We start from the raw sequence: 27,934 nt of genomic DNA on the forward strand, positions 1-27,934 counted from the left end.
GATGACATTGGGTACATTCTAGGTGATGTTGTTAGTCATATTAATATTAATAGATTGAAAGATGGTTGTCATTTTTGGTTGTAACTTGCAAAGCAAGAGCAGTACAGGAATGAACAATACACTAAAATATCTGCGTACCAAAAAACTTCGCCATTTCCAAAAGGAGGGTTTTTGGTGAGAGGGAGTGATTTGACCTGGAGAACGAGAAAAAAATGTTTAATGGATTAACAACTCACTACCACAGCCTCACTGTCATCTCTTCAGTGACAAAGCAATAGCTATTGGGTGAATACAAGACGATGAGAGGGAGTGGGGATTGCAGGCCCTTCATCATCCATCCTTTGTCGTGAAAGTCAAGAATGATAACCGAGTGCCAGCCGTGGGAGAGAACGTGTCCAAGAGTACGTCCACCATGGATATGGAACGGTGAAATGACACTCATGCGGGTGCTAGGTGGACTGTTACAATGCCAGACCACGTGAAATGGCGATTGCTTGGGTTGGCCTACGTCCAGCAGTCGGTCGATCATGTCTGGTAAATGATGATCAGAGTGACGAGTCGGTGATGCGAGCTTAAATGGTCTCACTTTTTCCTGTTTCGGCAGAGGAACTGGAGGAGGAGATGGAGGACACCACGGCGCAGGACCTGACAGAGAAGCAACGACACCAGCTGAAGCACCGGGAGCTCTTCCTGTCGCGCCAGCTTGAATCCCTGCCCGCCACGCACATCAGGTGACAACAGAAAGCGGTGGTTTAAACGGCCAAAATTCACCATAGATGTGCCTCACGGTAGAGATGAACCATGTATCGTGAGTAGAATAATTATAATAGTTGTATTTGTATGACCGGTAACGCATCAACAAAACATGTAAAAAAAACGAATGCTGTTTTGCCGCACACATAGGAATATCTCGTAACAAACTTTACATTAAAATTGTATTGACTGATAAATAAAGTAAGCTGCCGTGGTGTGGTGGTTAGCACACTGGTCTTCCAGTTCAGAGGTTGCTGGTTTGATTCTTTCTCTCTTTGTGACCGTTGGAACATTGAGGCTGGTTTCTGAAATCCCTCTGTTCACCCAGTAGTATAAATGGGTTTGTTGTGAATTTACACATGATGTTGGTGATGAACGCCAATGTGAGCGCAAGCGTAAATAGATAAATAAAAACACCCAGCACCATTGTTGTCATTGTAATATTAATGCATCGGAAACTTAAATTATTTACCCCAATTGTCTGCGGATTATATTTTATATTTCTTCAAGATAGAAATATTTTTGTTAGGGCTCTCTTAATAACAATTGTGCAACAGCAGAGCATCCATTTTGCAAAGAAAACAAAACAAGTGGGAGGCTGGGCAGCTCACAGTCTCTCACTCTATTTGCCCCAGCGCTACACAGGACAGAAAAAAACACTTGTGCCCTCCTTTCTGTGCCTGTGATGCCGATGATTATACAGATGCCGAATCTTGGCACAGATGTTCAATAAATGTTTTAGTGTTGCGTTCAGTAAGTCGGCTGTTACACAGTAGAGTGCATATATAATACATGTGTACACGGTTTGGATGTATAAATATATATTTTATTTATTTTACATGTTTACGTATGATGCATTGTGTATAACTTGCAGTGAGTCCCGACTATTTGCAGTTGTGTTGGACATTATAGATTCTGGGTGATTTGGTGAAATGTCAATCTCGAAAGCTAAGCAAGTTTGAATCTAGATGAGGCTTAGATTGTGCATGACCACCCTGCACAAGTTGTCATAGGGCATTGCAGTGTTATGTGGTGGGCAGCAGAGGGCAGTGCAGCAAATTCCATTGTTCTGTACTTCTGTGCTTCCATATATATGCTCCTACCTTCGCAAACATGCCCTGACCAGCGTGGTGAAATATGGTCATGACGAGCAAAGCATGGGGAGGCCCTCACCGAGCAGTGGGTACTCAAAAGGGTTGTACGTGTATATGTATTACGGATTGGTTTTGGTGAAATGTCTGGTTTGTATTTTATGCCACAGCATTTCTTGAGATGTGGTGCAACGTTCTAGAAAAAGCATCTTTGAAATATTAATGTTTTTTTCTTGCAGAGGGAAATGCCGAGTGACTTTACTTAATGAAACGGAGGCTCTGAATTCGTACCTGGACAAGGAGGTAAACCGCTCTTTAATTTTCTGGGTTTTTTTCTTCAAACTTTGATTTACATTTAACTGTCACAATTAATTTACCATCCAGAGCATTCGTGCTCAATGAATGATGATGCCACCATCGATATGACAGCCGTTGCCACATACCAGCTTTGAGCCCGCAGCGATTTATACCAATGTCTTAACTGCCGCAATGGCCGGCTCTTACCAGGCATTTGTGCGGAGGGGATAATAAAATAATAATTACAGGCTTGCACCACCATCACTGAGCAGTGGTGGCACAAAACAGTAATCCAGCACTATGGAGGCGATGGTTTGTGAATGGCAGAAATGGGCATCAAAGAGCTGGTGGTACAGAATAATGTGGACTCAATCTGTTCCATAGCGTATTTCCCCCTTGTACACGTGGGGTTTCTCTGATTGCTCCTGATTTTCACGTGTGTACACATTAATTGGCCAATAACACCTTCATATAGAAGGCCATAGAGCTTGGGAAATGGTTGGTGCCATTTCACCACATGACTCGCACCTTTGAGACGTTCTATTTCTGTTTTGAGAGTAAATAAATATCGTGCATGTTGTTACAAGTTGACATTTTTAGAATAAATTTTGATTTAAAGCTTTCGTGACTGCAGGGATTAATATTCCTGGTTCTTTTGGTAAAGTCACGTAGAAAGGAAATGATAAAATAATAAATAAATATTTTTCTTGCTGTGGATTTCACACCTGATGATGATTGTTTGTGTTGCAGTCGAAACGTCGTGAGAATTTTATTGTTTAATATTTTTATTATTTTATTATTTCCCTTATACGTGACTTGACCGAAAGAACCAAGAATATTTTTTATAGAATAGTTATATAGAAACGCCTATCTCCCAAATTGTTATCCTGATTATGCTATCAGCGTCTTTTCATGAGGCAATGTATCCATTTGGAACGTTATGGAGCAGTGCAACCAACTCCTTGTATTAGAAAACGGTCCACAGAAGCAGATCCCTTCAACTGATGTCTAATCCACAGGTTAAGGGGCATCACTTTTTTACTCGCCTTGCCACAGAGTTATATTTGGCGCGTAACAGTGAAACCGATATTTTTACTGGTCACAGCTGTAATTTAGCCAAATTAAGTGCAGCACCTATTTTAATGTGATGATGTTTTTGTTAGCGTTCGTTGTCGACCTAAGTTGAGATGATCACTTGAAAACCCTGTTTAATCGCAGGTGGCTAAACCTTGATTTCGAATCCATTATATCAGCAGTGCCAGCTCACGATCTCTGACCTTTGAGCCACCCTGCCACCTCATGAGCCAGGATTTTTTCAACTCATGTTAATACACCATGATATCATTAAACATTTCACACACACCAGGCTTTTTTGTGTGTAGTCATTGGTAACCGGGCTGACACCATCAATTTATTACATTCGATTGAGAGCCCAATTTAATCATCACAGGCTGCTGCCTAGATTTGAACATAGGATCTCAGCATTGTCAGCTAAGCGCCCTGGGCCAATCAGCCACCTCGGAGGATTCAGATAATTTAACCTTTGTGAGTGTGCCACCGTATTTGACCATAATGCGCGGTCGCCCTACGCTTTTTTGCAAACAGTCACCGGATTGTTTATTTCCGTGCAAATTAGTGGACGGAGCGTGCAACCCCCTCCCCCCTCTTCAAACGTGCTTCACCGAAGGGGTCCATTATGAGCGTGTTTAATGCTAAAATGCACAACAAAGACCCCATCTGAAAACGTACAGTCACACACCATCTATCATTCAGTTGCAGAGTGCTGATAATCGCGTCCAATGTGGCTCTCGCAAGCAGTGCAGTTAAATAGCCCTTTGAAAGTATCCAATTATCAATTGGCTGCACCTGGAAGGGATGGGGGCGCTTGGCATTAGAACAGTTTACGGTCCTCGTTGTAAAGAGGCTAATATAACACACACCCTGAAACCTCTTGCATGTGTATTCGGGCCAGAATCAACATTTGAGCCTTTGTAATTAAATGAGTGGAATTATATTGCACCTTGCTTAATGGTGTGTGTCTGATGCTGTGGTCAACAATAAGTGGACACTTGTCAAACCATACGAATCTTTTTTTGTCAAAGTGAATTGTTAAACAATGATGAAGAAGTAGACCAAATGTATGAGGAAATTACCCAACTATTAAAATAGTATAAAATGCACTTGACCAGCATTTTGGGTGATAATGAAAATGTAGATGGCAACGGCTTTGGGGAGGCCTTCATCCAACGGGTGGATTGAGCATGTCTGATTATGAACATGTTGAACTGGTAAACAATAAATTATCCAAGAATTGAGCTTGAACGGGAGATGTTGCGAAAAAGCATGATGGCCCACGGTCAAAAATAATAACGGAGTGTCGGCCAAGGGATTGAACACATCTGAGAAGACGTCCACCGACAAAATGGAGCGATAAGAACATTTTGTGTGATGTCAGATAGATTATTACATTGCAGGATCATAAGAGGTGATGGCAGCTTTGCAAGGCCTTCTTCCAGCAGTGGATTGACTATGGGTGAAATGTACCAAAATTATGATGATTTTAATGGGTTAGATCGTGTAAATATATAAATGAGTCGTTAAAACCCGCCACCACCCGACACAGCCAACTAGTAAGGGTTGTCACATAACCAGAACGTGCCAATTCGTCAGTGTTTCGAAACAGTAAGACTTCTCCACAAATCTGGCTGTCGCCTGATGAAGCCAGTTGTAATTACTGGCGAAACGTCGTACTCAGATTGTAAGTGTTGTGGCTTGGCTCTCCAACACACCGTTGTGCTGTACTAGTGACGAATTGGCCACGTTTTGTTAACGTGACAACCCTTACTCGTTGGCTGTCGGGTGGTGGCAGGTTTTAACGACACATTTATATATTTACACTATCTAACCAAAAACCTCTGGTATGGATGATATTGGTCGCAAAAGCCTACGTGTTAAACTGATTTTAATACAGAAATGCAGTTAATTATTTATACGTTTTTGCTGTTGGCATCTTTTGTTAAATTGATTGCTGTGCTGTTGATCTGTTTGTGTTGGGGACTGACCTCGCAGGACTGTTTCTTCTACTCATTGGTCTACGATCCGACTCAGAAGACACTCCTAGCAGATAAGGGAGAGATCCGCGTTGGCCCCCGCTATCAAGCTGACATCCCAGATTTTCTCAAAGATGGTACAACTTCCACCTGCAAGCGCAAAGAGTTCTTTGCTGCCAATATGTCTGCCTAATAATAAACTGGTGGCCAGCCTCTCAATTGTTAATGGTTAATACATTGATTCTAAGGTAGTTTATTGACCCCACAATGATTAATTTTATTTAACAAATTTCATGACGTGAATTTTACAAAACAGAAATACCAAATGGGGTACAATAATAATAATAACTAAATATCTAGAACAATAATGTTACCAAAGAGATATACACATAAATGCACCTGTTGTATAATTTTAAATAGTGTTTGCCTAACCCTGTGTTATTGTAAATGGTGCATCCGATAAGTAACATTGGGTCATTAAGCTGAATTATTGGGTCAGAAATATTTTATAAAAATGGTTAGCTCATTTGCATGTACTACATATAAGCCTTTAAAGGACGACTCGTTCATTTAAATTGGTGGAGTTGTCTTAGAGGGGTTTTCTGGAAATACTTCCAGATTAGCTCCTCGTTATATGGATGTAGTGGTGGTGTAGCTGACAAGTACACAGGCAGTACAATTGCAGCGGGGGCCCATGGGCCTGAAGGGCCGAGGCACCGGCTACGAAGAAAGGGGGGAAATTGGACAAGGGCTCCCATTTAAATCCTTGAACCACAACAGTGACACCACAAGTTCCTTCTTGAAAGTCACTTTTTAAAGTCTTTTTTTTTTTTCTCTTGAATGCCTTGTTATTTGCTGTTCCACTGTACCTACCCTTTGGAAGAGAGACGTCTGGTCCCGGTGGGCGCGTAACTGGTTATAAATAAAGGTCATCAATTTATTAACAAAGCTTTCAAACTCGCCTCGGACAATTACACTGTCGTATCTGCACGATAACATCTAATTCATATTTTGTGCTGCGTCTTTGTTTAAGAGACACAGGCGGTTTGGTAACCGGAGATTGGGATTAAATACATGTGTGGTGACATTTCAGCCACCTGGATTGTCTAGATAACATTACGGGGACATTCAGCAAGCTGGGATTTATGTTTACTGTTAATTAAACTGTGTGGCTGTGCCTGGGTTTTTCATAGTGATTTTGCTAAGATTGCATTCTCAACAGGTGATGGGCTTAGTTCCCATATGCCGTGAAGATGGTTGCTCACAGCACTGCTGCTGCTGGTGGCAAGGCTTCGACAATGTTGATCCTTGGAACATTAGTTAAGGAGCAATTCATTTTGAATGTGTCATTCAGTAAAATGTAATTCTGATTTTATATTCTGAAAACGAGGCGAGTGATATCTAACCATGGGCACCCACCTCACCAAACAGAACTGAGCGGCGTTGTGAATTATGAATAAAAATAAAGCCATGACTGAGATGGCAATCCAGTAATATTAACAGACACCGTAAATTAGTATAATGTATTATTTAAAAAACGATTAGGACCAAAATTGCCTGTTCCAAGGGTTGATATTAATAGAGGGTAGCAGCAAACAGATTCTCGTGTGCAAAAACATTATTGCCACTGACATTTTTTTGGACCATCAGTAAGTTACACCAGCCTGGTGGCTCACAATAGAGTGAGCGGCTTGCAATTGCAAGGTTGCAAGTAGATATCCTCGTTGGAGGTTGATTCAGTTCACATCATCCCTCCGAGGTGTATACTGTAAATGAATTATCATTTTGTGAAGAAGTCAACAGTGGTTGTCCTTGGGAGAGACATGCCCCTGTCATAGGAAAATATAATTTCTCCCACTTGGACAAGGGCTGTAGATATGCAATGACCACTGCCTCATTGCTCATATTGAGCAAATAATACGTCGATTGACCAGTTAAATGCCACTGTGAGCAGGTGTGCTGGCACTCACTCTTTGTCGAGCGACAAGGGATGATGGAGCATTATGTGTGTTCCACAGGGGAGCCTGATTGCAGAGACCAACTGAAGCTGGAGGCGAGAGTTTGGGACCCGGAGAATCCACTCATGCAGCGGCACATTGATCAGTTTCTCGTCATTGCCAGGTATGGACATTCATAATTATTACTTTTTAAAAATTAAAGACCGCCCTTTTATACTGGAGCGAGTGTTTTATACCCGATAAGCTTTGTACGTTACATCTCATCTCAAACTTTTGAAAGGGCACCCCGAGTATGCAGCACACAAGGTGACTCAGCACCTGGCTTGTAATTGGGCATTGGTCTGCCAGTTGGGGTGACGATCGCTACGCGTAATCCCATTTGAACAATTAGATTGTATGTCTTTTTGAATTTGGCACATTTGAGCTGTGACGCTGGCACACAGTTGGCCTACTACATAATGCCAAGGGATCTTTCACATCCACTGTGAAGCAGACGGTTAATTGTATGGTTAATTTACCCGCAGTAATAACTAGGGTTGCTTTTTGGAATCCCACCACGAACCTCTGTAACAAGCGGTGAATACGCTTACACCGGGCCATATCACCGTCAAGTTTAGAAGTTGGGGGGGGGAGGGGCAGGGGGAATGTAAGAAACTTGAACATTGTAAAGCTGCCGTGGCAGGAGATCATATGAATTGTATAGTTATGTGTCGAACTAGGACCCGTATCTAACACAGGATCCTTGCATATGAACGTCTGGCAGTTCACCTGCATTGCTTTAGGCAAGCATGATTCTGCTGATGAGGCACTAAACGTTGAAACCATTTCAGAGTTTGCTTGTATAAAACCAATGCTATGGAATGTAATCACTCCCAGAAGGCCGTGTGAGCGATGGGATATGTGTAAAAACTATTTTGTGGTGAGAGAGATATGGGACAGAGGTGTTTTTATGCCTATTTATTTCATTATTTACATTCTGAACAATGACGCGAATTATTGTTTTGTATTCAGGATTTCAAGCCCATTGTGCTAACAATTACACCACAGCAGCATCCATTTTTATTATTAACTATATATAAGGGAGTGTTCAGTAGTGTTTAGTATTCTCCAGAAACACCATGTGTAAAGGTGATAAATTTACCTTGCTCTGAATGGTAATAACACAATACAATCATGCAATACAATTTGGATTTATAAAGCATCTAAATGCGACCACATCTCAGATTTCTGAACAGCCAGTGAAGGCGTTATGAGATTATTGAAAAGGGAACACATTTTTTTGGTTATGGGTCAACAAGGATGTTCGTGCCTTAAAGCATAAACCTATGCTCTTTACAAGTATAATATATGCATGTTGAAATAAAATAACCCTTCTTGCATGCATACTATCGTTGGGGTGCTGCAGTGGCGCAGTGGTGAGCGCATTGGGCTATGAACCTGGACACCTTAATCTGATTTTCCGGCCACAGCTAACATTAGCGGCAAATAATACCCGAACTCGTTCTGGGTTTCCATTCCCCTTCCCGGCCCTTCAACAACCCACTAACCAGCATGGTGAAGTACAGTCCAACGGGATTGTTGGACCGTACTGACCAACACGGCATTGGAAATCATTCAACCAATCTTGGATTCATATTCTTAGGTTTTTCGGTAAAGTCATGTGACTTTACCGAAAAACCTAAGAATATGAATCCTTGCAGTCACGAAAGCTTCAAATCTAGAATCAATCTTGGATTAACAAAGGAGCGGCGAATCAATATTTTAGAAGAAACCTAAATGTTGATTAGGAAAGTGAGTGATTGAGCAAATTTGGTTAATTATTTTAATTTTGACTCTTCTAATTTGTGTGTGTATTCCCCTTTACACGTGCAGGGCACATCCTTGTTGTGTGTGTTACACGTGCTTGGATAGCGTTCTTGTCGTGGTTAAGTCCACTTCACGACGAACCTGGTGACCCAAGTCCAATTTTTGCTCACAGCCAACATCCGTGACGAATATTTTAACCAGTCCTTGGCTTCCCCTAGGTCAAAATAGCCTTAAATGAGTACCTGGTGCAGTGGGCATTGGGCAGACAAAGGCAACTGGATGTGGTCTGGCCACACCACACCTTTCGTTGTGCTGATCTTGGTATATGCTTGCAAACAGCACTTGCCCCAACGGTCTGTCTCGGCTACATGGGGGGATCTTTGTCTGTGTGTCTCTGCTACGTGCAGGTCTGTGGGCACGTTTGCGCGCGCCCTGGATTGCAGCAGCTCGGTGAGACAGCCGAGCCTTCACATGAGCGCTGCTGCTGCCTCTAGAGACATCACGCTGGTAGGCAAACACCTTGTTCTATTCATATGTTCTTCTTTGTCCAGTCTCCTGCCTTACAACCACAAGCTAATGATGTGAGCATGGTGTTAGCGGGGGTGGGGGGTGAGAGTAAGATTTTTAAAATATTTAACAATTTAGGGAGATGGGATGCCATGCATGAAATCAATGTCAACCAAATAATGAGCCCTTTAGGTGTCTTGATATTTGCCTTTTCTTTAGGGAGTTTTGACTTTTTACATTTTTAATAACAAAGTTTTTTAAACCAAGAAGCAGAGGTAAGAAAGTATATTTAATAAGCCCCTTTGGTTAAACTTGGGAGTTTTTCTAATGAGACAATATATGATGCTGTACTTTCAGTTTTTACGTGATGTAAATATATTTCCACTAACACATTGTATGTGTTTGCAAGCGTTCTTCAAATCCGTTGCCACAACTGTTTCTCACCGTTTGTCTTCCCACTTAGCTTTTTCATCTCTTGCTCCCAAAACTTTTGAATTGTCGTTTTACTTTTCAAGCTCATCCTAGTCTCAGCCATCCGCTCTCCACCCAGCTACCTACCTACCCACCCACGCACCCACTTACTCCAGTTTCTACCTCATCCTTACTTTACCACCTACATTTTAAGAAAAAAATTAACACACCAAACGTACATGATGCTTTATCTTCCCACGTAGATAAATTAACCTCGTTAGTCATAAACTCTGCCTCATAACAGTGATCCATTTATCACTAAAATAAGCGGGCAACATTAAAGAGGAAACAACATTTTATTTAAAAACTTCTTCATATATAGCCTGTCTATCATGACACATTTGTTCAACACTACTGGGTATGATATGTGGAGCCATCACTTTCACAATGCTCAATCACTTGTTGCGAAGAAAGTAAGAGGGTCATTGGAAATGAATGTGTTATCTGTACATGGATCACCCTCTAAGACTTTCTTTTCAGGCAATGGCCCTTCTAAGGATGAAGGGCAGGCAGAAATATTGACTGACTTTATAGTAAAACTGACTGACCATTGCGGTTCGTCATACCAAACTGTAGTCGTAGATAAATGCCGCCAGAGCTAACTGCAGTTATGCATGGCTTGACCCAGAAAACAGTTCATGCAGAATAATAATTAATAATAATGGGCTGTGCACTGGTCAGTTGTCTTTCCAGCGATACAGTTCTGCCTTAAAATTTGATCATTTGACTCTATAATTAAAATTGGTTTATGCATATTTTTTTTATTTTACAACGTTTTAAGATCTTCTTGGTTCTTTCGGTAAAGTAACGTAGAATGGAAATAATAAAATAATTAAAATAAAACATTGTAAAATCATTCTCACGACGTTTTGGCCACAACGCAAGTATCCGTCCTCAGGTGGAGAACAGGTCTGTCGAGGAGACAGAGTCATTCAGGTCTGTCGAGGAGACAGAGTCATTCAGACTCTATCTCCTCGACAGACCTGATCTCCACCTGAGGACGGATACTTGCGTTGTGGCCGAAACGTCGTGAGAATTATTTTATTATACTTTATGTTTATTATTTTATTATTTCCATTCTATGTGACTTTACCGAAAGAACCAAGAAGATGAATCCCTGCAGTCACGAAAGCTTTAAATCGGAACTTTTAAGAATTTATTTGATACTCAGCGCTCTACCAATATGAAACTATTTATACGTCACTTCAAAACTTGTTCACTTGCCAACTTAAAATAAGTAAATTTTCTTTGTAAACCCCATGTTATAACGTAGAGTTTTGATCTGTAAAGTCAGTCGATCCCTCTGCCTTCTCTCTGTTTTTGGAAGGATCTTCATGCAAACCATCACCTTGTGATAGTTTATCAGTTATACGTCAGAATGAATAATGAATGTTGCGAGATTTACTTATTGTATCCTTACACACTCCCCGGCCAGTGCATTACTTGTATTTGTTAACAATTTCCCACTAAATTTGATCGTGTTCATGCATTCGCTCTGTCCATAATAGCGGGGAAGCACTATATATCTGGTATAGCTGATCCTATATGAACAAACGTGCGGTGCAATGTTGTGTTGCTGTCGGGATGTGCCTGTGTGTTGTTCGGCATAATGCCCAACAGTTTGTTGAATTTAGTTATTGAAGTTCTCACCAGCACATGGAGGAAAATATTGGACATTGTGCCATACAACATGCGGTACAGCCTGAAAACCAGTGTTAATGCAGTCAGCATTTTAGTCGTTTTTAGTCTTAGTTTAGTTGCCAATAACCTGTGGATGTTTATTCAAGTCTTTGCATTTTATTTGGTCACTTAGTCTTTAAATGGCTAAATAAAATCCCCATACCAAGATTCGTCAACAAATGTCCACAGTTTGTCATTGACGAGCTGAAGACAAAAACACCAAACGTGGTTGTGTGGCTCTACAGTTGCTTGCTCAAGCCACTGCTGGCGGAAGGGCCTCCGTGGGAGTGAACTCTAGAGGGTAGTTGGCCTACTCTTCCACATTGACCAAACGTGTTGGAAGAGGTATGCGTATCGACACTCTAACCCTCTACACTCGACCTGCTGATCGACTAACTATAGCGTGCCCGTTTAGACCGCTGGATGCACAGTTGACATATATATGGGTACTGACTGATTGAATGCTGCTGAAAAACGGGAGAACATTTCACGTTTTCTTGGTTCTTTCGGTAAAGTCACGTAGAATGGAAATAATAAAAGGCGCTCTTCCCCCCTCCATCCCAGCTTAAATAGACGCTCCAAGCCTGGGGTGTGTCATTCAGACTCTGTCTTCTTGACAGACCTGTTCTCCACCTGAGGGACGGCTGTTTGCGTTGTGGCCGAAACGTCGTGAGAATTATTTTATTATGTTTTATTTTATTTATTTTATTATTTCCATTCTACGTGACTTTACCGAAAGAACCAAGAAGATGAATCCCTGCAGTCATGAAAGTTTTAAATAGAAATTTCACGTTTTGTTTCAATGTTTTTGTAACCCTTCCCGCTTATCCGCCGTCACCCCGACACGCGACACATGCAGTTCCACGCCATGGACACCCTGCACAAGCACGACTACGACCTGAGCAAAGCGATCGCGAGCCTGGTCCCGCAGGGCGGGCCCGTGCTGTGTCGCGACGAGATGGAGGAGTGGTCGGCCTCCGAGGCAAACCTCTTTGAGGAGTCGCTCGAAAAATACGGCAAAGACTTCAACGACATCCGACAGGACTTTGTGAGTGATGTTCGTGTCCTCTCATTTTTATGTTTTTTTCTTCTTTTTTCCTTTGGAGACTTCTATCATGGTTGTGCTATCGGTGTCGTGTCAAGAGACGGAGACTCTAACAGTACGCAAGCCTTCTTGTTGGAGAACGGCCCGCAAAAGCAGATATCACAGAGCTTCCTCTAAGACACCTTGAAGTGACCTCTGGTCCCCACAATAAAGGGCAGCACTTTCCGACCCACCCTGCCACTGAACATAATGTTCGTCGAATAATAATCAAACCGATATTTAGCCAATTTAAATGTATTGTTGCAACAATGTCATGTTTTTAATACAGTCATTGGTGACGGGGCCGAACCCATCAACTCCGTTACACCTGCGAAACCAGTTTAATCACAGCTGGCTAACAACTCTCCCAGGATCTCAGCAGTGCCGGCTCAGCACACTGATCTCTGAACCACCTGTCCACCTCACTGCCGTGAGGTTGCTGAATTTTCACGGTTCAGGGTCGAAATGTAAATCATAAATATGTTATTTTAAGGGAAATAATAAAATAATAAAAATAAAACAATTATAATATGTTTTATTTTTATTATTTTATTACTTCCCTTCTACGTGACTTTACCGAAAGAACCAAGAAGATGAATCCCTGCCGTCACGAAAGCTTTAAATCGAAATGTTATTTTAAGTTTGCCACATTTTGATTTAAACAAAATGTAGACAAAGATCACACGAAAAGTTTTGTACTTAAAAGTCATATCCCACTCAATTATCAGAGTAGAATATTTCACCAAAAGACTCATCTTTTAGGAAGACACGAGATGATCATGAAAAAAATACACCAATGAAAAAATAATGAGCAGAGAATATGCCTCCTTGCCATATTTGTCTCTCCACATAAAAAATTAAGATCTTCTTGGTTCTTTCGGTAAAGTCACGTATAATGGAAATAATAAAATAATAAACCATCATTAAATAATTCCCACAATGCAAGCAGCCGTCCTCAGGTGGAGAACAGGTCTGTTATTTTTTTTTTATTATTTCCATTCTACGTGACTTTACCGAAAGAACCAAGAAGATGAATCCCTGCAGTCACGAAAGCTTTAAATCGAAAAATTAAGTTGTTTGTTCTACACCGACCGCATTGGCCACATGCACGGCCATCCCGGAGTGAATATTTTCAGCAGCATTGGTTGTAATCCAAGCAAACTCTGGACCGGCTTACAAAATGCAGTGCTTTATCAGCAGTAAAGCTTGCTTATTTAAATTTGAGGACAGGTTTTAAAACTAAGGTACTATATAAAATAAAAAACAGCATTTGACATTATTTATCACTTTAATTATAAGAATGTATATCCACGGAGCTTCAAATTCAATGGTAGCGCTCGAATTAATTCAGTCAACATTGGTGGCCCAGGATTTAACTTTATGGAGGATTATGGAGTCTTAAGTCGACTCTATAGAGAACACACAAAACCTCGGCATGAGCATTTGAGTGATTGATTGTTGCTTTATCACTCTAATGTTTAATTTAAAATACTGAAACTGTATTTTTTTGCGGATCGGTACGTCACATAAAATGGTCACTGCTCCCTCAAGGTAAAGAATTGACACTTTTCAAACCAATGTTTTATATCTCCTTTAGCATTACACATTGCTCAAGTTTAGATACACATTGCATGAACATATTACAATGGCCGTGTAATCTAACCAACAAAATATTTGACCGACTATATAAAATAATAATAAGCTGCCAGGCATATCCTTGTGTATCAATTAATCTTTATTTTGTGTGCCAATATCGCCCTCAACAAAGTAGGCATCCGTGGACATTGTGTGGTGAGCCCTTGGTTTACAAGACTCTTTAAAAATAAACGAGGAGTCTTCATTTCTTCAATTCACAGCTCCTCCCAACGTCTGCAATATTTTGCTGTCTTTTCTTGGATTTTCTGTTTGCACTTAGTCACATATTCACTTTAAGATGTTTTTTGTTCATGTTTTTGTTTTCTGTTTGTTGCGGTTGCACCCGATTCAAGAGCCGAATGGCTCACAGGGCTATACCTAATACATGAACTTAAACTTCTCTTTGCCCCACCTTTTGTACATCTCTGGCTATGCCCCTCTCTCATCTATCCCCCCCACAGCCCCTCCGCTTAGTTCCTATTCTAGCCCCACCTTTTCCGGTGGAACAAACACCAAAAACGAAATCGTTTTAATTTATATAAATGTAGTGCCATAGATGGGCCACGCTTACCGGCAGTGGTAGACAAGGTCCATCTGCAAGGGTACCCCGTACCGCCAGGGGGGTGGGGGGCTGCGGGGGATCTACAATCCCATGCAACGTCACTCCTCGATGGGGACCCCAGACAGCTAATCCCCTCAGCGCCACCAACGGGGGGGGGGGGGGGCTGCGGGGGATCTATGATCCCACGCAACGCCACCCCTCGATGGGCAAAGGGGCATACAAGGGGACCTCCTCAGCCGATCGGGACCAGTCGCAGCTCAAGACCCAAGACCAGCCAGCTTAGGACCCTGGACCCCCTCGCCCCGCTTGTCCTTGTAAGGGCCGGGACGCTGTGACTCCCGGCTCTACGTCCTTGTAAGGGCGAGGTCCGAGGAAGCCAGAGTCTAGACCCGCACCTTGGCTGGGTCGGGTCAGGTAGCTTTCCCCTAGGGTAATTGTAGCCGGAGGACCTGAGAGGGTAGCCAGTGTCAGGCACGCTAGAAGTAGGCTGTGTTCCTAGGCTGTAACAGTGTATCAGGACTGTTGGAGTGGTGTATTGTAATAAAGAGGTTGCATCTACAAAGTGTCTCTAGAACCCATTACATTTACGTATAGATTCGTCACAGTGAGTGATGCAAGTGTATCTGAGTTTCTACAACGTTTTCGTTGTTCTACAGTTACCATGGAAGACGTTGAGCAGCATTATCGAGTATTACTATATGTGGAAGACAACGGACAGATACGTGCAACAGGTAACCATCCCACCGACCTGTTTCACCTGCATTTGTAGTGCTGCCACTCACACATGAATGCTCCCCACCTTCACCAGCCCGCACTGGCGATCGTGGTGACGTTTCATCATTTAACCCCCCCCCCCACCCACGATGCACAATACGTGCGGAGGCCTTTCATCGACTGCATGTATGTTGAACTTCTTTCGCACCGTATGTAGCCAACCGTGCTAAAAGGAAAGGACAACAAACTAAACGTAAAAAGCAGTTCTGGGGGATAGACAATGTCTCAAAATAATGACGATGATGGTGATGATGATGGAGGTCGTGATGATGATGACAGGTTTACACTGACATGTTAATACGTTTTTATTCTTTGCGCATTTCAGAAGCGACTCAAAGCAGCTGAGGCTGAGAGCAAGCTAAAGCAGGTGTACATCCCCAACTAGTGAGTGACCAAGAGGGACTGTTGAAATCGGTTTTAGCGCAAATGTCTCGCAATATAAATGTTCAACTTTTTTTTTACTGAGAAACTGCAGGAGCTGCAATGATGTAACGGTTAGCACACTGGAATTTTTTAGCTGGTGCATTTATATTTCCCGGCACTCCAGTAGAAAAAATATGGAAAGTTTCTTAAATCTTCCACTCGCCGCCTGTGTCCATCCGGCAATACAAATGGGTATGCCTACCTCTTCCAAAGCATCCGGTCAGCATGGAAGATTAGACCAAATACCCCCTAAAAGCTCTCTAGTCGAGATTCATCCACCAGCAGTGTCTTAAGCAAGCAAGCAATTGCAGGGTTGCACCTTTACCGTTTAACTGATAAATGAGGGCAAATGTCCCACATGGTGAGCGACTGAGGCCGCTGTACGGTTTGTTCTTTTGCACGTACAAAACGGCAAGCTAATTACTTACATTCCACTTGGCATCGATTACCGGGTTAGGCTTCTCAGAATTGGGAATAGATTCTCAAAATGGTTGCTGGTGTATGACTATTGTTTAACAAAACTAGTGACTACCCTTCCAATTTCACTTTAATTTCGACTGGGGTGTTTAAGATACTGTTATACCCCAGTGGATTTTTATTTTAAATTCTTCTTACAATTAAAGCCAACAATATTAACTGAAGTGTTTTGGTCCCAGAAATATTCCTAAAGGTGTGATGTTTTAATAATGTAATGAGATTTCCCACTGTTTAGCTTTGTCTTGGCAATTACGGAGCTAATTCTCACGGAATGTAGAAGGCTCATTGCAATACATTCCCATGACATACAATTAGTGGCGGTGAAACTAGAGGGGGGGCTTTCATTGCTGGAATCCTTCACAAAAAATTAAATGCTCCCCTGTATGTATAATGGTACTCGCTTAGTCTGGATTTATAAGTGCCAAAGAGGTGTTGTTGTGGTGGGGTTTTTTTTAAACAAATTGGCAAATATTCATGTCGTAAGCATTTCTGTTTCTATTTTAAATTGTGTAGCCCTTTTAATTTTGGGGAAGAAGATATACCTTTCGGAAATGTCTGATCTGGTGGATGGTGAAAGTATGTCATAGTGGCCAGTTTAAAAGTGAGGCTGTCTGTGAGATTGGACTATGAAATATTTCTGTTGGATTAAAAATACAAACATTAAATACATTTTGACAGTGCCTGTCTTGAAACTGAAAGGTTACAAGTTCAAATCATGTTCTGGGATAACTCGGGTCATTTAAATCCTGCGTTAGATCCATACAATGAATGAGCATGACTTTGTGGAAAGTCAGCCATGTTTGTCCAATGGAAAGACTTATCCTTGCCATGGTAATGTGAAATGTATAATATTAGTTCATAATTGGCAGTCAATGAACACCGTTCAATGCTTACTTGAATTTCAATGTTTAAAGTACGCCCGTCTCTATTTAATTTGGCGCCCTGCATAATAAAATTGTCACAGAGCACTTCACAAGTAAACATGACATGACATCAATAACATTTTGGGTTTCGCAAAATAATAAAAAGTATACACATTAGTTGAAAATATATAAAAGAGGTTATAAAATAAATCTTAAGCCTGATTTTTTTAAACCGCAACATCTTCCTTATCAGATAGTATTCATGGTGCACACCACTTGAACCCAACGGCAGCCAGCACGCTGCACCACAAACACCGTACGGGCAAAAACACGCACCCACAAAAACCGGACTTGGAATCTTCATCAAACTCGCGCTACTAACCCACGAACCTGAACTAGCAACCCAATAAACCCAGACCCCGTGCCCACAAACGGTCTAACGCCTACGTTTTCACCACCGATTGCAATCCCGAGTATGGTTTCAACTCTTGAAAGGTGCCCACAGCAGTGCGTAGCAAAAGCTTGGCAGAATAAATACTGAAATCGCAGCCCACCCTGAAAAACATACACACCTGGACATTTAGACCATTGTTTAGGTGCTTGTGACGGGCAACAGTGCGAGAAAAGTAGTCTGAATTGACTGAGGTGTGTGCGTTCATTTGTGCTTGCCCGCCAAAGGAATTTGAAAGTCCTACTCGGCCCTCAGTACTGATAAGGTTTCCCGCCCCTGCTTTCAAAATCCACAGTCGTAACCGTTTTACAAACGTGCCGATTTGCACATCCTTGTTTCTATCTGCTGCCCCAACAGCAACAAGCCGAACCCAAACCAGATCGCGGCGACTCCCGTGAAAGCGGCGGTGGCGAATGGCACGCCGCCCATCGGCCTGGTGCTGTCGACACCGCAGAACGCCAGCGTGGGACGCGCCTGCGAAAGCTGCTTTGGTCAGTCACTCGGAGCTTTTTTTTACTATTTAATGAATCCCAACTGGTTTCTAAAGTGTGAATGCGTTAGCTCTGTCTATATCTCTCTCTGTGTCCGGCTGTCTGTCTGTAGTGGGTGGTCACGATAACGCCTATAAACACAATTCAATGCAAACGGGAACTTTGCTGTAAACATGTGTTGCTTTTATTGATGTACCCTGTAGAAACTGGCCGAATTGATGAAAAGGGTTGCACACAGCTTGGAGACAAAACCAGTACTAAAATAACGTGCCCTGGATCTTGCCGGCTGAGGCACACCGTCCGCAGCAGAGCTGCTATCTAAGCCCCTTTGTCTCATTGCTGCGTATTGATTGATACACTGCTTTCTGCAGGCCTGGTGACCTCTTATTCAAATAACCCACTGTACATTTGGATTAGAAACGTGGACATTAAACATAATACGGTGGTTGAGAGCAATAATGAAGCGGCAGACAAAGGAGGAAACATACCCTCAAATACATCTACCATGAAAACGAAAATCAGATTATGTGCAGGAGCTGGACAGATTGTTACATCACAAGACCATGAGACATAGCATTGGCTTGAACGTGGCCTTCATCCAGCAGTGGGTAGTTCTTGGCTGCCGATGATGTTGACAATCATTGCGGGAATTTGGCGAGCATTTTGTATTACTTGCTACTCGGAGCCTACCCAACCAGACAGCACATCCTCCTTTCCCTCCACCGCGCCGCTGCCAGGCCCTCCCCTCGACCTTCCGGGACAAGGCAAGCAATCACCCACTGCGTAATGGTAACATGGCGCAGTGGCTGTCTGGGTGATAAGTTGCTTGTGTTCAGTGCCCCGAGGGCGCGGGTGGGTGGACGGGTGGGGGAGACAGTCGGCTTTGTGTCAAGTCGGTGGCTGGGCCAAGACGCAGGCGAGGGGAGCGCTTGGTGTCGTGTCTCCACCGTGCGGTTCTGAGAAGCCACTGCAGCAGCTATCAGAGCTGCTACTGCTGCTGCAGCTGCAGCAGCAGCGTCAGTAGATGGAGTGCTTGTTCTTGTCAGTGTAAGCTAGCTACACGGTGATGATTAGGCCATAGAAACGATTCACCAAGGCCTTCTCTTTTCACTGTTTTTTAGGTCACTCTAGGCATAGACTGGAATGTTGAAATGGCCAGGTTAAAATGTGTTCATATATCTACAGCTCTGAATCTCAATCTCCTGCTGATTGGAGGCTTTCCCACGCCCTATCTGTCATGTGGGTTAATTGACCATACTTCACCAAGCTGGTCAATGTTGATTGGTGAAGGGAAGGGAGAGGACATGACGGGCTCAGAGCCACGTTGCTGGGAATTTAACTTGGGTCGCTGGGTTTGTAGTGCAGTGGGCTAACAACTGTGTCACTGCTCTACTGTGTTTAAATTGGGTGAAGAAAAACTTAGAGCTGGGCTTTCCGATATAAATAAATCTTACTCTACCGACTTTCCATTAAATTACTATACATTGAATTCACGTCCAATGTTATTCTTGACTGGAAATCAAAACTTGACGTTGCTGTTTCCATACAGCAAAAGAAGACCAGGACAGTGCTCAAATAAAGTGTGCTCTATTATTATCAGTTTTGTTCAACACCAGACGTTCATCGGTCGATGGGTTGTTTGGGCCCCATGTTCTACCTTTGCTTTGACACGAGCGAACGTCAATGGCGTTGTGCCGCCTTCCCCTCCCCACGCAGCTGCCAGCTCGTGCCAGTGGTACTCGTGGGGGCCGCCCAACATGCAGTGCCGGCTGTGCACCGCCTGCTGGACTTACTGGAAGAAGTACGGTGGCCTCAAGATGCCCACACGTCTGGAGAGCGACCGTGCCGCTCTCCTCCGTGCGGGAGGCCTGGTATGTGCGAGCGTGAGTGCGTGTTTCAGCGAGTGGGTGTGTGGGTGAGTGGGTGGTTGAGTTATCGTGTGAGTGAGTGTGCCGGATGGTAGTTGAACACTATGTCCTTGAGACGAAACAGTCGGGCCGATAGCCTGAGTCCTCAGCATGGATGGAGGAATCAATGTCTGAAGTTCATGGAAACAGGAATCATGGTAGTAGTGAGAGAAGAGTGATAAAATAAGTCGACTTGAGCAAGAATGGTCATGGCTAGAAGGGATGATGGCTGATGGCCAATAATAATGAGTGGCAGCCAAGGTATATAAGGCGTTCAAGAGGACGTCCACCGATGCAATGTAGTGATATCAGCTCCTGTGCAGGTTCTGGATAATTATTATATCGCAGGATCATGTGAGATGGTGTGGTCTTGGGGAGGCCTTGATGCAGCAGTTTATTGATCATGGCTTCTGATGATCAGGATTGTTGATAGCCTTTTGAATATTAAATTAACCAAGAGAGTAATTTATTTGAAGTCTGTATGCAATGATTAATCCACTCTATGATTTAAAGAATTCTCAAGCTTTGAAGTCTTCAAAGGCAAATCATTTGAAAAATCAATGTGTTAATTTCTCCTCGGTAGTGCATATTGAATCTCGAGTGGTATGAATATATAGTTGTTTAAAATCTATTAAAGTACATGAATTAAAACGCATACATTTCTACACTCTTAATTCGATGTATTTATGACTATTTTAACCATCACTGAATCATTCTATCTCAAAATTGTATCAGTTCCTTCTTTGGTGTAATGGATAGCAGTCTGGACTTGCAATCCAGAGGTTGTTCTGATCATGGCCATGAAGAGCACGGAGAAGTTTCTTAAATCCCCCTTCCTGTGTACACTACAGTTAGTGCTTCGGTGACATGTGGTTGTGTAAAGTCTCTGCACTCCCACCTCTTCCAAGGCATCTTGCCAGCGTTGGTGGAAGAGCAGACCAAATACCCACGATAATATACTCTTTAGAGCTCCTTCAAATGGAGGCCCTTCTGTCTTCAGTGGCATGAGCAAGCAGTTGCAGGGCTGCACCTTTACCATCCTCCAGAAAGTGTACATGAATGTTTATACTTGTGTGAAGTGCTCTATCAATTAATGCTTTTAAAGAGTATACTTTGGGCTTTGGCGTCCTGCTCATGCCTAGAATACTGTTGATACGCTCGCGATAATGTTGGAAATGTTTTTAATATTGAGTGATTCCTTACAGGTGTTGACAGTGTCTCGAAATTGCGATCTACATTTCAATTCAGCTCTAACCGAGAATAGATTGGGGGAGATTGTAAGAGTGTGCGTTATTATTTTTCTCATTTAAATAGCAAACAACCCCCTGTAGAAGAACTAAAGGTGGTGGCACTCAAAGATGAAGGGAATCACCTGGGGTAGGGAGGTAGTGTCTCTTGAGCCTGGATTAGTGCCTTGGGCTACAAATGTTCTTGTATGTTGCAAGTCCAGTTGTGTTACTCTACTAGCGATTGGCTAATTAACAAAGACCCATTCCAGGATTTGTTTTATTCTGTGTACCAAATTTGTCCACATACTGCATAGCAGTACTCCCATTGAGCCATCAGGTCTCTTTTTAATCTGATGGCTTAATGGGATACTGTCTACAGGAAAGCCACCCATACGGATGCCTACCTAAAACCTGACTCCCACCACCATCCATCCCAGAAGAATTCCCTCATCAAAACTCTATATACCATAGAGCTCGTATTTCCAACCATCACCACCTAGCCAGTGAACTGGAGCACCTACACCAAGCCCTCAAGAAGAATGGATATTCAGACTACACAAACTGTAAAGCTATCACTACAACCGTTGGGAAAGAACCATCTGAGGACCTAATCAAAACCATCACCTTGCCATACATAGCAGGGGTCACCAAAAATATTTCCAAAATCATGAGCAAGATGTAACTATTAGATCTTTACTCTGCAAACCAACTGGCTATCAGCAAAGATTCGTTCATGAAGCCATCCAGATATATAAACACAGACACAATGTTCTTGGTTCTTTCGGTAAAGTCACGTAGAAGGGAAGTAATAAAATAATAAAAATAAAACAATAAAATAATTCTCACGACGTTTCGGCCACAACGCAAGCAGCCGTCCTCAGGTGAAAACCAGGTCTGTCGGGGAGACAGCGTCTGAATGAAACAGCACACGAGCTTTCATTCAGACACTGTCTCCCCGACAGACCTGGTTTTCACCTGAGGACGGCTGCTTGCGTTGTGGCCGAAACGTTGTGAGAATTATTTAATTATGTTTTATTTTTATTATTTTATTACTTCCCTTCTACGTGACTTTACCGAAAGAACCAAGAAGATGAATCCCTGCAGTCACGAAAGCTTTAAATCTAAACACAGACACAATTTCAACTGAGAAGATGGGTACAAACTGAGCAATTATTGGAAGGACATTATTAACCAGTTTAGGTCATAACTGGCTGTGATGTCCCCTTCCTACCTACCTATGTTAGCAGTTATTTTCGACTCTCTGAGTTACATTCACTAACACAGCCACCATTAGCTGTGTTAGTAAATGGCGGCTTGCCATCCTTTTCCACCTCCATGTGGCGATGGCTCTTTCCTAGCTGTCTCCAAGCATACATTCACAAGCATCTCTAAACCTTTGTTAACAGCTCTTTGATTGGGATAGACCTACTGCAGGTTACGGAGACCTCTCCTACATTAACATTAGCTGCCCCGCCCATCTCTAAACCTTTATAAGCAGCCTGCCTCAGCAGCTTTCCCCCTCTTTTTTCACCTGATGACAATTGCTTGTGTTGCGATTGAAACGTCGTGATATTGTTATTATTTTTATTATGTTTTTTTTTATCTAGGTGGCTTTACCGAAAGACCCAAAGAATATCATCACTATAGTCATAAAAATTATCTAAAATAATAATGTAGAGCCTTTATTCAATCTGATAATTGATGAGGAATGTTCAAACAACCCTCCATGCCATGTCAGTAATGGAGGTTGCTTGACCATACTTCACCACACTCGTCAGTGCAGGTTGGCCAAGGGTGAGAGTGGCCAGGACCAGTAGAAATGACAACTGATGTTTGCCGCATCCGGGAATCAAATCAAGACCACCGGAAATTAAGCACGTATGCAATTTTGAGGAATGTATGCAAATTGTATTGATTAACGTTTTGTAAAAACTATATAATCGATAACAACATGTTCATTAAGGAATCAAAAACAACCAAATTGCCCGAAAAACAACACCTTTTGCGGAAGCAGGAATTCCGCTCGAGGGGGCATGTGTCGTCACGTCACTGCCAGGGCCCCCACAGCTCGGTGAGCCGGAGCAACGGCAGCCCCAAGTTCACCCTGAAGACGCGGCAAGCCTTCTACCTGCAGACCACCAAGCTGACGCGCCTCGCCCGCCGCCTGTGCCGTGACCTTCTGCACCCGCTACAGGCGGCGCGCCGGCCGTTCCTGCCCATCAATACCACCGCCATCAAGGCCAAGTGTACGTGACACGTGCACACGCACACGGGGAGAGGGGGGGGGGGTGCGGTATGATGATGGACTCTCATGGGCAGAGGCAGATCTAGAAACTTTCGAAATTGGGGGTGGGGAGAGTGGAAATTTTAAGCTTTTTAAATAGGGCACTAAATTATTTACTAATTTAAACATTCCAAGTTTTGTATCTGTTGTTATATCATAAATACTAATTTTCAGGGTCTCCAAAGGGGTGGTCGGGAGTAGTGCAATCACCCCCATCGGCCTCCCCTTGGATCTGCCACTTCTCTGGGTAGGGGAGAGTAGGGTTGCAGAGGCAAAGGTGATTCATGAAACTACAACCCAGATAAGCATGTAATGATCACTCAATTACCACAACAACAACAACCGCCATTTGCCACTACGTGGCGGTGACATCACCACGGCACCTAGCCTGGCACAGGCGCCGTGGTGACATCACCAGATTTTTCTTGTTTGAACAAAATTCCGTGAGATGGCATAGGTCTGAAAAGCCAATCGGGTGATGGACTAAAATATTTTCATCTCTATGTGGAAACAGAACAGAGTTCTGATATTCCTATTAAGTTTCTTTTTCTTTTTTAATAACCTAGTTTTCCCTTGAAGACAAGACCCTTCGTCTCATTGGGCTCTCAGTTGGTTTTGAAGGTTATCTCTCCATAAACCCCAGATATTCTACTCAGGTGTAATTATTCTTAAGCATGTTAAGAATGCTGAAAGCATTATAAATATCCCCGTAATACACATGGTATCTTTTCCCTGATTAATACAGTTTCCTCCTATATGTGACATGTTCCTTCATATGGAATTAGCCAAACATTGAAATCCAGGACCGGCCTCAAAATGCGTTGAGGCTCATTGATAATGCCCTTCATATATTAATTACAATACAATTATACAATACAGTTTGAAGCTATTTAGCATCTAAATTTCAACCGCATCTTAAGAAGCTGTATTTATCTTGGAGACAGTCATTGGCTGAATTAGAAAGGTCTTGAGTCTGGATTTGAACTGGGGTAGGAAGTCGACAGCACAGGGCGGTTAAGGGAAAGGCAGCAGAGGAGAATGATGAGTGACCTCCCTCTGAGCGAAGGTTGATTGGGGGGGCTTCAACAGAAGGCTTTTCTCGCTGAGCATGAGTTATTGAGACGGGTAATCTGTTTTACAAGAAACAACTCACGAGTGGTCGTATAAATAATGGAGCTGTCATATCACAATGTATTATTATTACCTGCACGGGGCAAGAACAACTGCAAATCACACTTCTGTACTAATACAAATCTATGTATAATATGGAAGTACGTACAGTGCATATCAACTCATGTTAAGCCTTAGCTCGATAGAAATAGCAAATAAAAAGACCTTTGCACGTTCACACACCTGCTGAGGTCATCGCTACTAGTGAGGAACCTTTATATATAAATGTTATCAATGGAAACTACTATGATGCTGATGCAGGCAATGGATGTGTGATTATTTCCCAAGGGCCTTAAAACCTGGTGCGTTATAGTGTACGCTCTACGTTTCATTAAACGTGGCACAGTGGATTGACTTGAATATAAAAATATAATTTGGTTTTGTGATGTGGCCGAGTAGCTCAATAAAGACTTTGGTGCGCTGAATCCTTTCCACTGAAACATGAGTTCGAATCCAGATTTCAGCCGTCTGTAATTAAACCAGATTACAAAGTGTAGTGGGCTGATGGTTTCAGCCCAGTCACCAATGGCTGCACAATTGCATAACATTTTGGTTGTACTCTTTTTGGCTAAATTCCAGCTCTGTGAATTATTCAGTTATTGCTTCGACTGTCATACAACAAAACGTAACTCTTGTCAGGGTGTTTGGGATAGTGCAGACTCGCAAGTGTGGATCAGATGTCACTTGAAGACATTTCGGAAGCTGTCCTCTCTGACAGCGATTAACAGCTCTGCAAGAGTTTCACGTAGATTTTTTATCCTGACATGACACCAACATAATTAGGGGAGGGGGTGGGGAAGATAAAATACATTTCAAACAATAATAAACTTCCTTCTTTGTGTGTGTTTGCTCTTGTAGGTGCAACACGACTGCCTGAAGCTGCAAAGGAGCCCGTTAAACCCAGATTTATGACCAGGAAGCCGCTGGAAACCATTGCTAAATACTTGGGTAAATAAGCTGCTCAACACAATCAATTTCAAAGGAGTTCTGTTATGCTTCTTAACCACATCTACACCCACTCCATGCTTCTGCTTTCTTATGGCTGATGTAAATGCAGAGCAACAACTACAATTTCACATTCAGGTGGTCAAGCCAAATAACCTCGTTGGGAGTAGCGGGGAGTGTATTACTCATATTAGAGCTGTCTAGAGTATATGGTTATCATCATCATCAACCATTGTGTACCCACTTGGATGAAGGCCTCCCCATACTATCACCATCCTCAATGTCCAGTGCCTGCCAGAGGTCGCAATCGGGTACCCGATACCCGGCTACCCGTACCCGGCCGGGTATGGGTACCCGTTTGCGACCCTGGTGCGGCCGAGTACGGGTACGGGTAGCCGCACGTGACTCACCCCAACCAATGAGTGAGAAGGCCGTGAGTCACTGGTGAGTAACCGTTTGTCACTCATTTCCCAACGTCTTGTCTCTTCTCACAATTCAAGTTCCTAGAATCAACCCACCCGCGCCTGCAACATGGCTTCATCCCAGAGGTCGCAATCGTGTACCCGATACCCGTACCTTACCCGATATCCTGCTACCCATACCCGGCCGGGTATCGGGTAGGGTACCGGTAACCCGTACCCGGCCGGGTATGGGTACGGGTACCCGTTTGCGACCCTGGTGTGGCCGGGTACGGGTAAGGAATCAAAACCCGTTTGCGACCTCTGGTGCCTGCTACCATCCATTTCACACCTGCATATGAATCGATCTCATTGCTTCCATCTCCACAGTGGTAAACATCTTGGACTTATTCTCTCCTTTGGCTGCCATTCCATCACTTGCCTCATCCATCAGCCACCATCCCATCAAGCGATGCGTCCTGCCCAAACCCGTTTAATCTTGTGAATTATGCAATAAGTCCGAGAGAGCATACACCACCGAGATGAAGCGATATAAACAGTTTTATGTGCAGGAGTTTGATGGATTGTTGCATCGTATGACCATGAGAGATAGTGCCAGTTTGGGGGAGACCTTCATCTATAAGTGAACAGATCATCGCTGGTGACAATGATAAATATGTTGCACACCTCATTCACAGAGGCTCACCCATGCCCCAAGAGGGTGGTGCCAAAACCCAGTTCGGGGCTTTCCACGCCAACCAAAGTGAGATCGACCATCAACCACGGCTCCCCCACCATCCTTGGCAAGCGCGGCTACGAGCAGCACAACGGACTGGATGGTACGGGTGGGTTGAACCATCTCTACCGCCCGCCTATCATCATGGGTAGGGGTGTCCGTGTGTGGTTGGCGTTTGGTCTGTCCAACAATCTGTGCGTCAGACTGTCTGTGTGACATGGTCCTGCTATTTTCCCCCATTGTTGGTGATCAGGACATATGCAGATTGTTGCCAAAAATTGGACGAAAAGGAGCGTTACATTTTGATTTAAAGCTTTCGTGACTGCAGGGATTTATATTCTTGGTTCTTTCAGTAAAGTCACGTAGAAGGGAAATAATAAAATAAGAAAAAATATTAAACAAAACAAAAAGAAACGTCATGAGAATTTATTTTATTTTATTATTTCCCTTCTACGTGACTTTACCGAAATAACCAAGAATATCAAAAGGAGCGTGTTAATTTGTGCAAGCAGTTGAAACATTAAAAGACCAGGCTAGTCTTGTTATCAAGAGTGACATTTGCAAACAACGTGTTTCTTCTAGTGGGGACTAGTTTTTCCATGGGACACCACTGTTAACTTTCTATAAGGTTAATACAATTCAAAGAATATTTCTGGTGTCAGTTTGGATTTCAGAAGACAGGATCTCATGAATCTACACGCATTTAAGTTTTAACAGAAGTGAAACATTCAAACATCCTGAGATGAGGCTAGCGATGGACTGTACTGCTATCTATTTTCTTAAGTCAATGGTGGAATTTCCACATTATTATGGTGGTGGGAAGTCTGTCTAGTACAGGGGTCAGGTAACCAAATAACAAGAAGAGCCATTTTGTTCGAATTCGGTACAAAAC

The 27,934-nt window shown here is 42.9% G+C and overlaps 1 protein-coding gene across 5 annotated transcripts in view; it reads left to right on the forward strand.

Annotated features, from left to right (window-relative positions):
* LOC133362258 (metastasis-associated protein MTA1-like) overlaps positions 1-27,934 on the forward strand; it is a 63,117-nt gene that overhangs the window by 23,268 nt on the left and 11,915 nt on the right. Inside the window, exons 4-16 of one of the 5 annotated variants that reach the window (XM_061581183.1) lie at positions 605-731; positions 2,084-2,147; positions 5,211-5,328; positions 7,210-7,312; positions 9,363-9,462; positions 12,473-12,661; positions 15,551-15,625; positions 15,994-16,052; positions 18,240-18,373; positions 20,090-20,244; positions 23,524-23,755; positions 25,822-25,911; positions 27,005-27,190. In XM_061581183.1, the coding sequence (XP_061437167.1) occupies positions 605-731; positions 2,084-2,147; positions 5,211-5,328; positions 7,210-7,312; positions 9,363-9,462; positions 12,473-12,661; positions 15,551-15,625; positions 15,994-16,052; positions 18,240-18,373; positions 20,090-20,244; positions 23,524-23,755; positions 25,822-25,911; positions 27,005-27,190 (1,632 nt within the window). The remainder of the gene's footprint in view (positions 1-604; positions 732-2,083; positions 2,148-5,210; positions 5,329-7,209; positions 7,313-9,362; positions 9,463-12,472; positions 12,662-15,550; positions 15,626-15,993; positions 16,053-18,239; positions 18,374-20,089; positions 20,245-23,523; positions 23,756-25,821; positions 25,912-27,004; positions 27,191-27,934) is intronic. The other 4 variants (XM_061581189.1, XM_061581204.1, XM_061581196.1 and 1 more) reach the window with 4 other exon arrangements.

The sequence above is a fragment of the Lethenteron reissneri genome, chromosome 8 (assembly GCF_015708825.2).
Source record: "Lethenteron reissneri isolate LAM-NWPU_2019-01 chromosome 8, ASM1570882v1, whole genome shotgun sequence".
In the NCBI taxonomy this organism is placed as follows: domain Eukaryota; kingdom Metazoa; phylum Chordata; class Hyperoartia; order Petromyzontiformes; family Petromyzontidae; genus Lethenteron; species Lethenteron reissneri.